Here is a 14,684-nt window from a genome sequence, read left to right on the forward strand (position 1 = left end):
AACTTTGTAGATCCTTTACATTTTAGTAAATATATATCAGAAATTCTATTTGACATAATCGAAAGTTCAAGCTTACTTTTATAAAATTGCTCTAACAGTCTGCACAAAATAATAAGCCGAATCCAATTCAAAAATTAAGGAACAACGCAATCTGTAACATTAACTGAATTAGATAATTTTAGCTTAGCTTATACCGTCCGTTATACATTAAACGCGCATTCGTAAACGTATTTTGCGCACGCGCATGCGTTAACGCGACGCATGTCCAGAAAGTTTGTAGCTTTGAGGTCCGGATTATAGATCATTCCGGATTATGGGTGTCCAAATTAACGACTTTTGACTGTACTTTATCTGAACTATACCTAATCTGTTTTACTATAGAAAATCAACTTTGCGATACACGTAATGTGTTAATGACATAACTCCCACATTTGGCCAAGGTTTACTGTACTGCGATGTCATGCATATTCATCATCACTGTTCCGAGTGATGTTATATGATGGCTACATAAGTCTCTTATCTGCTCAAGTTTGAATTAAACAATATCTAAAATTTTAAAATATTCTGGGTAGTTTGAATGGCACATAGTCAGGTTTCTACTGTATCATTTTGCAAAAGTGAAATTTCCTTATTTTATGTTATGAACATTGTACAGGCACATAACTTTCATTACAAAATTTGGTTAGTCTATGTTTATTTTAGGGTGCCGCTTGGATTATCGCCAAGTTGTTAATTCATTTATCGCCAAATTGTTGTTTCATTTATTGTAAACTGAGTAGTTGAATGTTATGGAAACCCTATTATGACGTGAATGCAGTAAATTTGACTGATGGTAAAATATTTGTAAGGGCTTTTTTCTGTGTTGGATGTCAGTTAGGAAGTACATCCAACAATCTATTAGCCGAATTACACTTATGCTAGAAATTTTACCTAACAAAACTCCTTAATCATGACAAATATTCACTGCAAAATTGGGAAAAAGTGCACAATACCATACTCCTTACGCGTTTTTCAAAATAACACATACACATAAACCATGTACACGTCGACTTATTTTTACTTAAAAAAACATCCCAGAATTGCACAAAAATGGCATTGCGCACACTCTTCATTATATCCATGTACACTGCTTTTTTCTCATAAATTAGAAAAATTTCACGAAAATACATGACAATTTTCTGAATCTTTAAACCCGGTAAAAAGAACATATATGAAATTACCTGATCGCGAAAAAGTATATACCCTTTCCAAATATGAACATTTCCACATATAAAATAAATAAAATATCCAAAAACTTTTAAGCGCATTTTTGAAATCCAAGATGGCGGCCAAAATTGTTATCCCTGTCCGAGGGAATTCGGAGAGGGAAAACAATTCTGAACTAAGAAACATGCAACATGCAAAGAACAAGACAAAATTTAACTTACCCCAATTTATGCTGACATACTGACGATTATAATGTTTTTTGCTGAGCACAAGTTTATGAGATATAAATTAAATTACTTAAATTTCATTCAATGCGATTAATTTAATGTGGATGATCCAAATAAACATTAAAATTTTAATATTCTTGTTTTTTTTTTTTTCCCATTATTTAGTAATTCTTAATTGATCTACATGACTATAATGTATGTAATATTTGCTTTAAAAAATATTTTAAGCCTGAAATCACTTTAGACTTGAGTTTCATTAAGTATAGTTCTTATGTTTAAATGTTAAGATTGAAATAAAGAAAGTGCAAAAAATTAGAATTTTCTGCAAATCGCATATTTGAAAACAGCATTAAAAAATACAGTTTCATACATTAAAACTAAAGAAATATGTCATAAAAACAATCAAGAACTGTACCTTTGTATAAATAATAAATTTATAAACTATTTTGATAAATCTAGGAAAGCTGTAAGCTTTAAAACATACAGTAAAAGTTTTAAAAAAAATTTGGTACTTTTCCGTTTCGCCGGCGCAAATCTCGCCAAGCAGACTTTATTGGCGACAACATACAGTATACACATAAAAAATATTAAAAAAATTTTAGTTCTAAGAATTCTTTTTTTGAAGGCATAAACATTTTAATATCACTTAAAACTTTATAAAAAGACAATAAATTTGCAAAAAGACATTAATTTAAGAATTTACTATGCTTTCATGGTTCAACATCCTAATTCGCCGGTTCATATCACGTGACCCCAAGCGATCTCATCTCACGTAAACTACTCTACAAAAATCTAATGCTCTCAGTAATTATCTACATTAATTTCAAATTAAATCTTAATTTGAAACACAAGTTTAAATGCATGAAATATTTCAATGCGTACGAATAGCTTACTCAGAAATTATGTAAAACTGCAGTGCTTTACTTCGCTAATGCATTCTCATTAGAATTGATGAATTTAACCCTTGACTTTGCCTTTTCTATATTTTCGGCTTCCGGTAAGCGCTGTGATTGCATCCTATTTGACTTAAATACCGAAAATGGCCTTAGACATAAAACTGAACTATCTGATAAAAATTATATGTAATTGTATGCCAGTATTGAAAGAAACAATCAATCTGATAAGAAAAAGCTGCGACTTGTTTTGAAAATGAGGCATAAAAGGTTACCAGGGAGAATATTCCGTTTGACATCGGTTGTACCATTATTGGCGACTTTATCGCTTGCGCCGGCAAAACGGAAAAGTACCAAAAATTCTTTTAGTATCGTTAATAAAAGATTTAAGTAAGGATGTTAAGTATTTACTTTATTCTGGTATCATCCTCCAACAATATACGGAATTAAAGTTAATTTATATTAGAATATAATTTAAATACATAAAAATAAAATGTATTAAAATTAAGACTTACATTCGCTCACAGGCTCGCAGCAATTTTTTTCCACCACGAGGCATAGTTTTAGCGCCAAAAGGCGGGTAACGACTAGTTACGGTTGCAGTGAACTATGAATTCAGATCGTTAAGTTAATAATTTTAGTCAACATTTATTTTTTAGTTTGCATAATTTTTCTGATATTCAGACGCTTTTGTTTATTCACAATCTACCTTTGTACTCATTCTAGAAACAAATATTTAAGGTCTTATCTGTACAGTTCATAATTAATAATACTGCTGTTTAATTTGATTAAAATAAAATAAATAAAAGTATTTCAAACAGAATGATACAGGTTATTTCACTCCAAACAGTTATACTAATTAACCCTTTGCCATCGAGAACGTATTTGCGGTTCTACTTATGTGAAGTGCCCCAATAACATTATATTATAAAGCAGGGTACTTCGTGTAATGCGCAGTAATCGCGACGATACTTTAAGCAGATACCTTTCGCAGTTGAGAATTTAGCGCCGATCAGTAATTAATCAACTATTTGCAATTCCAAATTACAATTTTGGAATAAAAAATTTTAATTTTGAAACTTTAAAATCTTTTTTAAGGAAAATGTAATATTTTTTAAGTGCCATTTTAGCTAATAACCTTTTTTAACCATTCTAGCTCCGGTTTACTTATCAATATTATATCTGTCTCCTATTTATCACAGTATAAATGGTGTCTTGGCCCAATTAAATAAATCTAAGATGATCAATTAAGAAACCTTATAGACATATATAATAGTAAGGTTGTAGTGTCCAGGTGGGTTAATTTCTATCTGTATATTGGAGTATCAGGAAAGTGTAGTTTCCTGATAAGGGTTCTTTATTAACTCTTTAAAATTTACAATGCGTGAGCGTCAACTCGACTCTAACAAACTTCGCCTCTATTTGGGTGGTAACTGAAATAAAAATTTGAAATGTTTAACAAGTGATAAACTAGCCTACAGGGCTCAGCGAGGTCCCGAACTCCAACCCCTTCCAAGCTAGCGGCAGCAAAGCAATGCAATTAATCCACTTGAACCACCAGTACGGCAGAGACGGCAGCTAAAGCCCAACTCTCTCTCTTTATCCTACCAGAACTCGACTTTTAACTACTTCCTTCAACATAGAAAATTTGCATGCGTTCACGCGCGCATTTACAACATTTAACTATTCTGGCACTGACAATTAGGGGAATGAAGGCTTATAGGAAATTTTTAAATAAAACTTTAAATTATTAGTTAAAATAAATATAAATCCCTACAAGGTTTTAAAAGTGATGTTTAAAATTTCAGCCAATTTTCAGTAATGCATCCCCGTCCTCAACTTCACATGGATTGCCAAATATTTTAAGGCACCTTCAATTTCGTAAATCAGTAGTAGCAACTTTTAAGGTTCTTACAGCAAGCCCTACATTAGAAACAACAGGCATTTAATACACATTGGTCTCAAGTGTCTATGAGAACTTCGACACCGGTTCACCATGCCCCAATCCAACACTTCACAAAAGTTTCACTAAATACTCGCCTGTGTGATGAAATGGGCTGGAGTCCCTTGGGGGTGGAATCGCAAACAGTGGAGTCATGAGATCATCGTTTAAAAGTCATGCAAAATCTCGCCTGCAAAAATCTTATTCTTCAGAGTACCTAATTTGCATAGTAGTAGGAATTGACTCATTAAGCAGTTTCTTCCAAGTACCTAGTTTGGGTAGTAGTAGGTATAGACTCATTAGACAGTCACCAACTTACATATTAAAAATGGTGAAGCAGTGTTAAGTAGTATGCGACTGAGTAGCAGTGCGTTCTTCTGGACCCATAGTTTGCGCTGGGATCGCGAAGACCTCTTTACAAGAAAAGGACTCCATAAATACATCTTCAGAATTTTAGATCACAAGTGTTCTGGAAAAAGAATCAAGACTGTTTGATAACTAGTCCATAATAAAGGTACTTGCACCCCATGTGCAGATAGGCAGCTGCTTGAAAAGGCCTTGTTAGGAACGCCTCTGCCTGAAGATATACGTCCCTGATGAGTATCATTTTCTAACTTCAGAAAAGCGTCCTTCATAAACACAGATCATATTTAATTCTCGAGTGCATCTTTATGTAAGTTCAACTTTTGTTTTCCTTAATTAATTAAAGCAGGGAATGAAATAAATTTCCGACACCGTTATACAAATTCACTCCACTGGATTTGTATAAATATACCCTTTGCAGAAATGTGTGACGGGCGCTTTTGTAGAAATATCTTATTTTTCATAAAGGTGTCGAAAATTAATTTCATCCCCTGCGTCGTCAATCTATAATGCAAATGAAAACGACATTTGCAAATGTGTTTTTCATTTGCATAAATACCCCTGCCGTAAGTGTTCATATCCTTTTGGAGGTTGGATTTTTTTAAAATTAGAGACTGATTTTTGTAAGGAACTCACGTCTTTTGCCAAGGCACCCTTTTGAAGTATTTTATTTTTTCGAACATCGATCGATCTTTATAATGTGGGTACCATTATGAAGGTGCTCATAAAGAGGCACTGCAAAAAATACCATACACTGCAATAAGTGGACACATTGCAGATGAAATTAAGAAAAAGTGAGCTGCATAATATACACTGATTCTAGATACTCCTTTTACACCCACAACTACATTTTAATCTTGACATTAGCTATATACAGCTTCCATAACATGCGGCCCATCCTCCTACATGCCAAGTGTTAGGGTTGATCTTCACCATTTGCCATTCTACACTCTTAACCTGAAAGGTTCATGTTCATTCACACAGGTTCTTTTGTAAATGCAAAAACATTAATATTATGATACACATATGATTGTATATATGTGTATCATAATATTAATGGTACATAATTCTTACGGTGGCTCGTTTTTTACCTTTCCCCGTATATTCTTACGGTGGCTCGTTCGTTACCGTCAACTATTCATAACATGAAGTCAATTTCTGGCAACTAAAGAGCTCTTGACAAAGAATATTTAATCCTTAGAGATTCTTTAAGAGTTCGTAAAGCGCTACATATTTTGCAGTTTTAATGAGAAAGCTCTCCAGGTGCCTACCAGGAGCGCCGACACAAAATGCAGATTTATCTGTTTTGCATTTTTGGCTTTGTTGCCCTATATAAATAAGATTTATTTCTTGACGTTTCTTAAAGCTTAATCATAGATTTTTGAGTTAGCCTGTATATATAACAGAAAGATGAATTTTACTTTGTCGATGCATGTGACAGATGATCCCCTTAAGATGGGAAGCTTAGCAAAGTTATTCATATGTCGTAATGGAAATTAAAAAAAAAAAAATATTATACAGTCAAAAGTCTTTAATCGAGACTCGTCGGGACTTCGGTGATTCCAGATTATCGGTTTTTCTGGATTATAGATCATCAGTTTAAATCTGGTAAGATGGCATGCAGAAATTATAAAATTAAAAATATGAAACCGTAATTTATGAAATAAACAGCAATTATGATCTAAAGGGTATCAAAATTTACAAAAAAAAGTTTAATTTTTACTTGTTTACTTTGTTTCAACGTGCACATGCCTAAAGCATACATTACGCATAGTCGAAATTAGAAAATTGCAACCAGAAAACTATTTGATGTGTATTCGTGATATTTATAATGACGAGTAATTTGATTTAAATCATATCAAAGACTGAGTACATCGAGATGAAATACTACATTTAGTAAGGAATTATAACCTTGAAGATAAGGATAGTGCTGACAGATCAACTTCCAGTTCATTGCGACGCCCCCCCCCCCGAGAGCAGCATGAAATTGATAAACAGATTCGGAATGGTTAGAGAAACAAAGAATATGCCTTTATCCATTTTTTGCAGCAATTCCACTTTTTGTTTCATGGACATCAAAACATGCTTTCGCTTTGTAGATCCTTTGGCAGCTCCAGAATCGGAAATTCTTTTTGACATAATCGAAAGTTCAAGCTTAGTTTTATAAAATTGCTTTAACAGTCTGCAAAAAATAATAAGCCGGATCCAATTAGAAGATTAAGGAACAATGCAATCTGCAACATGAACTGAAATAGATAATTTTAGCTTAGCTTATACCGTCCGTTATACATTAAACGCGCATGCGTAAACGTATATGCGCATAATACCTTTGCGCAATTGCGTTTACGCATGCGCCGAAAGTTTGTAGCTTTGACGTCCGGATTAAAGGCTTTTGACTGTATCATATTGCTATGGAACATGACTCCATATTAATTTAATTTACTGAAAAACAAGTCTAGAAAAAATTAATCATTATTAATAGGAAGATGTGTAAGGTATTTCTTTCTCTTTAAGGCGTTCCTTAGTGGTATAATCGGAAGCACACCCCACTAGCAATCACAGGGCCGGAGTCCGAAACTCGGCAAGGACAACACATATTTTTCCTGCCTGTTGGCTCCCGAACTAAAATGTGGTAGAGTGTAATTTGTCAATATCAGGATTTAGCAAATGTGTCTCCACCTTCCTAGTCGCCCTTGAAGTGGGAGAGAATGTAAGGAATTTTTTCCTTTATTGCCGAGCACCTTCGTGGTGTAATTGGAAATAAATCCTGCTAGCAATTGGATATTAGGCTGGTGTGTTGCATCTTTTTCATATCCTGCCTAGGCAAAGGGGTAGAGGAGGGTCAGAACATACAGGCCACTGATTAAGGGGTTGCCTCCCAAGAACCTTGATTTTTTAAGTATATGTTAAAAAGGATGAAGCTAAAAAGTTGTCTGTATTGCTAGAATCAGTTCCTAACTTACATTTGCCGCTTAAGACTTTTTTACAGTGTATGTTTCAGTTGCTCCTTGCTAGAGAAGTTTAACGAAGTTGAAGTTGATTAAAAGCTATCTTCCATCAACTATGTGCTAAGATTTAATGGTTTGGCAGTCCTTTGCATTGAAAATAAATACAGTAGCTAAAAAACATTAATGAATTTTTGACGAAGCTATAAACAAATTTTCAGAAGTCAAAACTCACTAAAAACAGTTATAGCTTTTTTTTTTTTTTTATTCACAGAAAATTCAACATTTTTTAAATCATAAAAATGGCTGATTAATAAGACTTTTTTTAATATAAATTTATCTGCTTAATGTAAATTATTTTTTCCTTAATCTTAAGACTTGTTTTCCAAATCAATTCAAATATTTAATTTTATTTATATATTTGTGTTGACATTTTATATGGTGATTATTATAATAAGGGGTGCAGGGGCTAGTGAGATTTCCATCCTGAGCCTCAATAACTAAGTCTGCTACTGCAGATAGGATTTTGCATGTTTGGCATATTTCTTGCTTTGACAAACCTAATGATTTTACAAAATTACATTTTATGTTTGTACAGCTCTTCCATCCTTAGAACGGTCAATTTACTAAGCATAAAAACCTATCTCAAACATTCTGTGCATGTGTATTTTTATATATTATGTAAGCTAATAGGAAATATTTAATAATGGAAATTTCCCTCATTCACAGTCAGTTTAGAATCCTCAAAAGACAATAGGAGTGTTATAAATAATGTACATAAAGAAAAATGCATAATATATTCTAAAAAATTGAGAAGGAAATTGCAGATATGTGAATGTTGAAATAAATATCGATAGACAAAACAACAGTAAACTCAAATTTATGCTTATTTTAAAATTGAATGATAGAGTTAAAAAAAATATATTATCTCTGAAGAGTAAGATTACTTATACTACATTAAAAGGCACCATTAGCTTTACTTATGACTTTTCACTCATTAAAAAAAAATTAGAATTTTATTATCGGGTAAAGAAGCTAATGGGATAAATGAAGCTAACAGAATTATACATATGTTGCCCTCTAATGAAGACATATGTGTTATTTCGTTCCATTGACTAATCTTAATTTTCATGTTGTTCTTATATATGAATTTTAAATTAAGAGTGTATCTGTGTACCCCCCCTTTTTTTTTTCCAGGGCAGGGAAGCATCTTTTATAAAATTATAAGTATGCAATATTTACTATTGAACAGGAAATGAGAGCTGTATGAAAAACTACCACAAAAGGGAAATTAAATTTTTTGACAGGATGAAATATAAAATACTTATCAACAATTAAAGTCCTTGTTAATAATATTTAGCTGAATTTTAAATATATATATATATAATTTAATGAATAAAAATTGAAGCTAACACAATTAAAATAATAAATTAAAAAATTTATTTACATGCATACAATTTTATATTAAATACACAGATAATTTTCCTACTATTACAAAAAATAAACAGATGATTATTTCTTTCTCATACACTCACAGACAGGAATAAAGAATTATTTTATTAGAGTTTTGAAATAACAGCAGTTCCACCCTCTTCCTTTTAAATTCAACAACTTTTAAAATTACAGCGATTTTTATTAAAACATAATAAATATAGTCTGATTAAATATTCCTTTCACAAATAGTTCAACTAATATTACATAGCTCATATTAAATGTCTCTACTATGAAATAAAGGATCTTTCTCAAAAATTCTATTTTATATATAAGCATATAATTATAAATGTATCAGTTCACTTCTTCTATAATTATATTTTGTGAAAATATTCTTAAACTATTAAAAAGAAAGAAATTTCCTTCATTTTAAAATGGTTATGAGATGGATTTGAATGTAATGATGACAAAGAAGACATTTTTTAATAATAAAAAGAGAAAAAAATCTAAAATAGCTTAAACATAGACACCTTGGGAAAAAATTATAAATATTAATAAAAATAAAATTTTCACAGCACATCATTTTAGCACAAAAAAAAATCTATCATTAAACTTTTTCATACAGCCACTTTACTGAGATCTTAATTTCAGTATAAAATACATAAATTTCATCTTTCATTTCCTATTTATCTGTTTTGGTATTTTCTAATTTAAGAAACTTTGTCTCAAATCACATTTCATCATGAATCATGATGCATTAATTATAGATTCAATGGCAATTACTTTCACAGAGCATATATAAATTGAACTATATGCTATCAATTTCGTATGAAGGCTTTCCATCGAAAATGAAGTAATAACCCATAATCTAGAATTTTAATAGTAACAGGACTGTGAGACATTACAGTTGGCTTACTGTAGGAACTATTCAGCAATGCAATCATTACCATACTGTTACATCCAATGATGCAATACTTTTGTTTATCATCTGATAAGCTTGCTTTAAAATGATTTCATTGAAGGACACTATAAGTCAGTGTATTGCCATCTAGCAACTGAAAAATTGGTATGCAGGTTTTATGGCTTAATTGTCTGATTTATCAAGATTTAGGTATTAAGTTTTTATTTTGTTTAATGTTTCTTTTTAGAATGTTATTTGGTTTGCTTGGTTCAGCCATTTGCCCTGGGGTTGTTGACCTTGGGTGATTACAGCTTAACGACACTACTAGAATGATGCTGACAGCAGGATGAATAATTTTGTTGCATAATTTAGCTGACAGCTCCTCCATATATACTAGTCTGCTGTTTCTGCTCACTAAATCAGCTGGAAGCATTAAAAATTATAAACATGAAACAATTTGCATAATAATTACAAAATAGAATTGTAATAAATTAATTTATATTTTTAGTTCATTTATTTATTGAACAAAATAAATGTTAAAGTTATTAAAATGCAGCACTAAATTAAAATATTAATAACACTTGTAGTATAGTATAAACACACTGATGCTACAAATGCTAAATTAACCGAGTACTGCGACTTTAAAGTGACTTATAATGCTAGGTTAGCTTTTTGAATGCATTTTAATTAGGAAGTTACTGATAATACTAGGTTAGCTTTTTGAAAGCATAAATTCATATCATACATAGAGAAAATTATGAAAACGTCCATGTAGCCAGTCTATTTGGCATGATACAGAAGCAATAAACATGTTTAATGATAAAACTGAAATGAATAAAAATATTAATGAGGTTAAATTTATAATTTTGTTGTTCTTTTGCATTTCAGTTAATATTTCTAACGTAAAAACTGTCTGGCTTAACACTGTCCACTTTCTCTTTGACAAAAATGAACATTATTCTCAATAATGACAATTTGAACATTAATTGTGAATTATAATAAATTTGTTAGCTGCTGTTCTATTCATTCACAATAATAATGGCTTGAGTAAATTTCTGCATTTATTTTATTTATGACCTCCCAACATTTTTTTTTTTTTTTTTTTACTATGCTTTATCCTATAGTTCCAATTTGAGGTAACATGGTGAAAATATCCAGAGTTTAACTGTCATAATAACAGTACTATTTACAACTGAAGCCAGCAAGCACATATCATAAAATTTCAGTTATATGTAGAAATAATTTATAAGCAAATAAATCTTTATCATTTGGCCAGTCTCAATTCAACAAACTAATTTTCATAACCTTTTTTAGTTTTCTTCATTCTGCAGATAATCAAAACCATTATTAAAGAGCGATTACTGTACATGATTGTTAAGAAATATATCACATTTGCATTCTTCAGCTTTGCTACTTTTTTAACTTTAACAAGCTAATATTCAAGTACTAAAATATAATACAGTTATATCTCTGAAGTTATGTGATAGGTGCAACTAATGAAAGTTCTGACCTCAGATTCCCAGTAGTCACAGAGGCGTAGCTAGAGGGGGGGTAAGGGGGGCATCTGTTCCCGGGTGCAGAATCCAAGGGGCGCCCAACTGATGTTACGACATTTTAGAATTAAATCTTTTCCATCCTTGGCAAGCAGTAGGGGGTGCAAAATCTTCAGTTGTCCCTGGGCGCTGAAAACCCTAGCTACAACTCTGAGCAGTCAGGATGTTATTTAATTATTACTGTTTTGTTATTGGGATCAGTTTCAGAAATGTACATATGTATGCATGTGTATATGTATATATATATATGCATGTATGCACTTACACACACATACATCCAACCATTCATCCATACATGCATATATACATAATTCTGAATCTTGTCCTGATAACAGAAGAATACCTATTTATCTTGCATACAAAACAATGCATATAAATTTAAGTTAAAAAGAACCAGTGGCTAAAAATGCACTTGTTTAAAAATGTTATACATTTCATAAGAATTTATCAAATTTTCTCATTCGCATAAAGCTAATTTAAATTTAAATTATGAAAATTGAATTGTATATGAGTAAAAGATTAATTATTGCTGTGAACTAATTTTCAGAATGTATAATTCCATTCACTTTTTTGAACCAAAGAATGAAAGTAACAGCACTGTGCATCAAAAATATAGAACAACTGCATTGTTAACACAATAACTCAAGTGCTGTTTTGAAGAAAAGTATGGGGTTTTTAGAGCAATTAGCATAAATTATTAGACTTTGATGCTACTTATTTTATTAAAACTAATTCTTATGTATAGACACAGGTTTTGTTCACCAGCATTTTATGAATTATTCACAATTTCAAATACAAATTAACTACAGGTATAAACGTGCGAAATAAAATAAGCAGCCTTATTAAAGCAGACAGAGCCTTGCAATATTTAAAAGTTACACGTTACAAAATTGGCAATTCAATCAGCTTATTTTGTTATGGTGGCAACTTTAATATACAAGTGTCACCTGTATATATTCAAATATATTTTAGGAGCACTGAGCTTGAATAAAAAGTTGTATTTTACCATTCTGGTCCTTCTTCCCTACATAAATTTAGCATCTGAGGTAACTATTTTATTTTACAAAAGGTAGAAATAAATATGATAGAGCTTTATTTTTTCCATTGCAATTAACTCCCGATAACGATTTACGAAAATATGAACTAATTATGTTTTGCGATTTTTTTTTCGGGGGGGGGGGGTCATGCAACTACCTTATTTTACAAAAGGTAGAAATAAATTGACTAGGAAACGTAGAATAAATAGAATAGAGCTTTATTTTTTTCAATTGAAATGAACTCCCGATAACGATTTGCGAAAACATGAACTAATTAGGATTTGCGATTTTCCAACTTTCATTTTGTCTTACCGTTAACGTTCCGTAAACAGAATAGAGCTTTATTTTTAGCATTATCGGGTGTTAATAACGATTTGCAAAAATATGAACTAATTATGATTAACACCCAATAACGATTTGCGAAAATATGAACTAATCATGATTTGCGATTTTCCAACTTCTATTTTGTCTTGCCGTAACGTTTCGTAAATTTATGTAAACAGAAAAAATCCCTTTTCGTCCTTCAGGGAAATTCCCTGAGTGGGTTGCAGGTTTGTAACGCTTGTCAGGGTTACCATCATCTGGCGCACACACACTCTTCCGAGATGTCAACAAATCGCCAAGGGCCGGTTATCTGAAAACTGCCCTTCGTCCTGATTAAGCACTTCTGTTCCATAAAAGTTCTAGCATAAGCATAAATCGGCTAGCAGATTGTTGGAAATTTTGAGTAAAAAAAAAAAAGAAACATGCCTTTACTTTGTGAAAACAAAATGGCGTCCAAACAAAAACTAGCAGGTCGCTAACTTTTCGCCAAAAAATCACCAAGTTACCATAATCCAAAGTGTTTCTAAGTGCTTATTAGCTGAAAACACGATTGGAATTTTCAGGAAAATGTCACATGACCTGTCTCAAGATCTCTCATTTCTCAAAGACAAAATAATCTGTCATTTGAACTGTGTACTTCTCATATTATTGCTAAAGTCCTACCTAGTAACCTTTATCGCCTTACCAAAATGTCACCAAACTACCTGTTACCATATTCCAACGATTAGCCAATACATTACTCTTAGGAAAAGTATTTATGATTGTGACAATAAATTTTAAGAATATGCACTTTTTATTAATAATATTTTTAACAAAATTTTGGCTTTTACAATTGATTTCATTAATAACTGAAATGCATTATGATGAAAATCTTTTCATTATGTTATAATGTTAAAAAAAAGTATTATTTCTGTACAAAGACTGGCAGTTTAAGTTATACATTTTTGTCAAGTGTATTATAAATTAATTGCAAAAAGTTGTAAAACATAAAAAAAATATTTACTGTCCAATATCAAGCACTTCATTTTCAGAACTTTCCTCACTAGAAGCATTTTCGGATGACTCTTGTGCCAGCGGCGAATTCAGACCCAACTGAGCACTATAAAAAACAGTTGAAGAATCAGAGCTACGTACAGCTAATACCGTAGATGAAATGCCACTGTCCTCAATCCGATTTTTAAGATCCTGAATAGTCAAAGTTCTTACACTGTTAAGAACAGATACTGCTTGTGTTTTGGATGATTCGGTACGCTTACCAATCAAATACGGCTTATTACGAATTTCATCGTACCGTATTTCATGCCAATTCTTCTTCAGACGCTTCAACATTTTCTTTGCCATCACTTTTTCCACTTCATTCATATCGAATTCCTAATAAAATCTGCAAGCAATAAACAGTCTTTGAAGAAACAGTCCCTATTGGATATCATGCGTAAAGAAAGTATTAGTTATGACAATGACTTATACTTAAGTTGGCCTTGGTAATGATAACCTATAATCATGTAACTTTGTTTGCTAACAGTGGCGCCTTCCAATGAACTGACAGACAGACAGACAAAGTAGACAGATGTCTTTTGTTGCACCCGTTAAGTCTTTCTGCCCCGATGGGCGAAAAATCAAGCATAGGTGCGAAGGAAAGGTATATAGAAAGGGGGGCAATTTTGTATTTCAGAGGAGAGTAAAAAGGAACTTCGTATATTTTATACGAGTTCGAAAGGCCAGGAAGAAAAGATGGGACAAAAAAAAAAGTAAAAAATAAATGGCCCAAAAGTAATGGAAAGGAAAAAAATGTTATTTATAATTAGGAAAAAAAAAAAAAAAAAAAAAAAAAAAAAAAAAAAAAAAAGAAAGGGCCTATAGAA

At 31.6% G+C, this 14,684-nt stretch overlaps 1 protein-coding gene across 1 annotated transcript; it reads right to left on the reverse strand.

The window, feature by feature from the left end:
- Positions 1 to 8,993: 8,993 nt before the first annotated feature.
- LOC118203204 (uncharacterized) lies at positions 8,994 to 14,371 on the reverse strand. The gene is made up of 2 exons (XM_085810470.1): positions 13,826 to 14,371; positions 8,994 to 10,331 (listed from the first exon to the last, which is right to left on the reverse strand). The coding sequence occupies exons 1-2, from the start codon at positions 14,182 to 14,184 to the stop codon at positions 10,328 to 10,330; spliced, it is 363 nt and encodes a 120-aa protein (XP_085666596.1). The 5' UTR covers positions 14,185 to 14,371; the 3' UTR covers positions 8,994 to 10,327.
- Between the last annotated feature and the right edge of the window lie 313 nt (positions 14,372 to 14,684).

Source organism: Stegodyphus dumicola, chromosome 2 (genome assembly GCF_044657685.1).
Source record: "Stegodyphus dumicola isolate Sdum_Otavi_A_Nest chromosome 2, ASM4465768v1".
Lineage (NCBI taxonomy): Eukaryota > Metazoa > Arthropoda > Arachnida > Araneae > Eresidae > Stegodyphus > Stegodyphus dumicola.

Excerpts from the sequence above, each read along its gene's own strand:
- LOC118203204 (XM_085810470.1), bottom strand. The coding sequence starts at position 14,184 with ATGAATGAAGTGGAAAAAGTGATGGCAAAGAAAATGTTGAAGCGTCTG.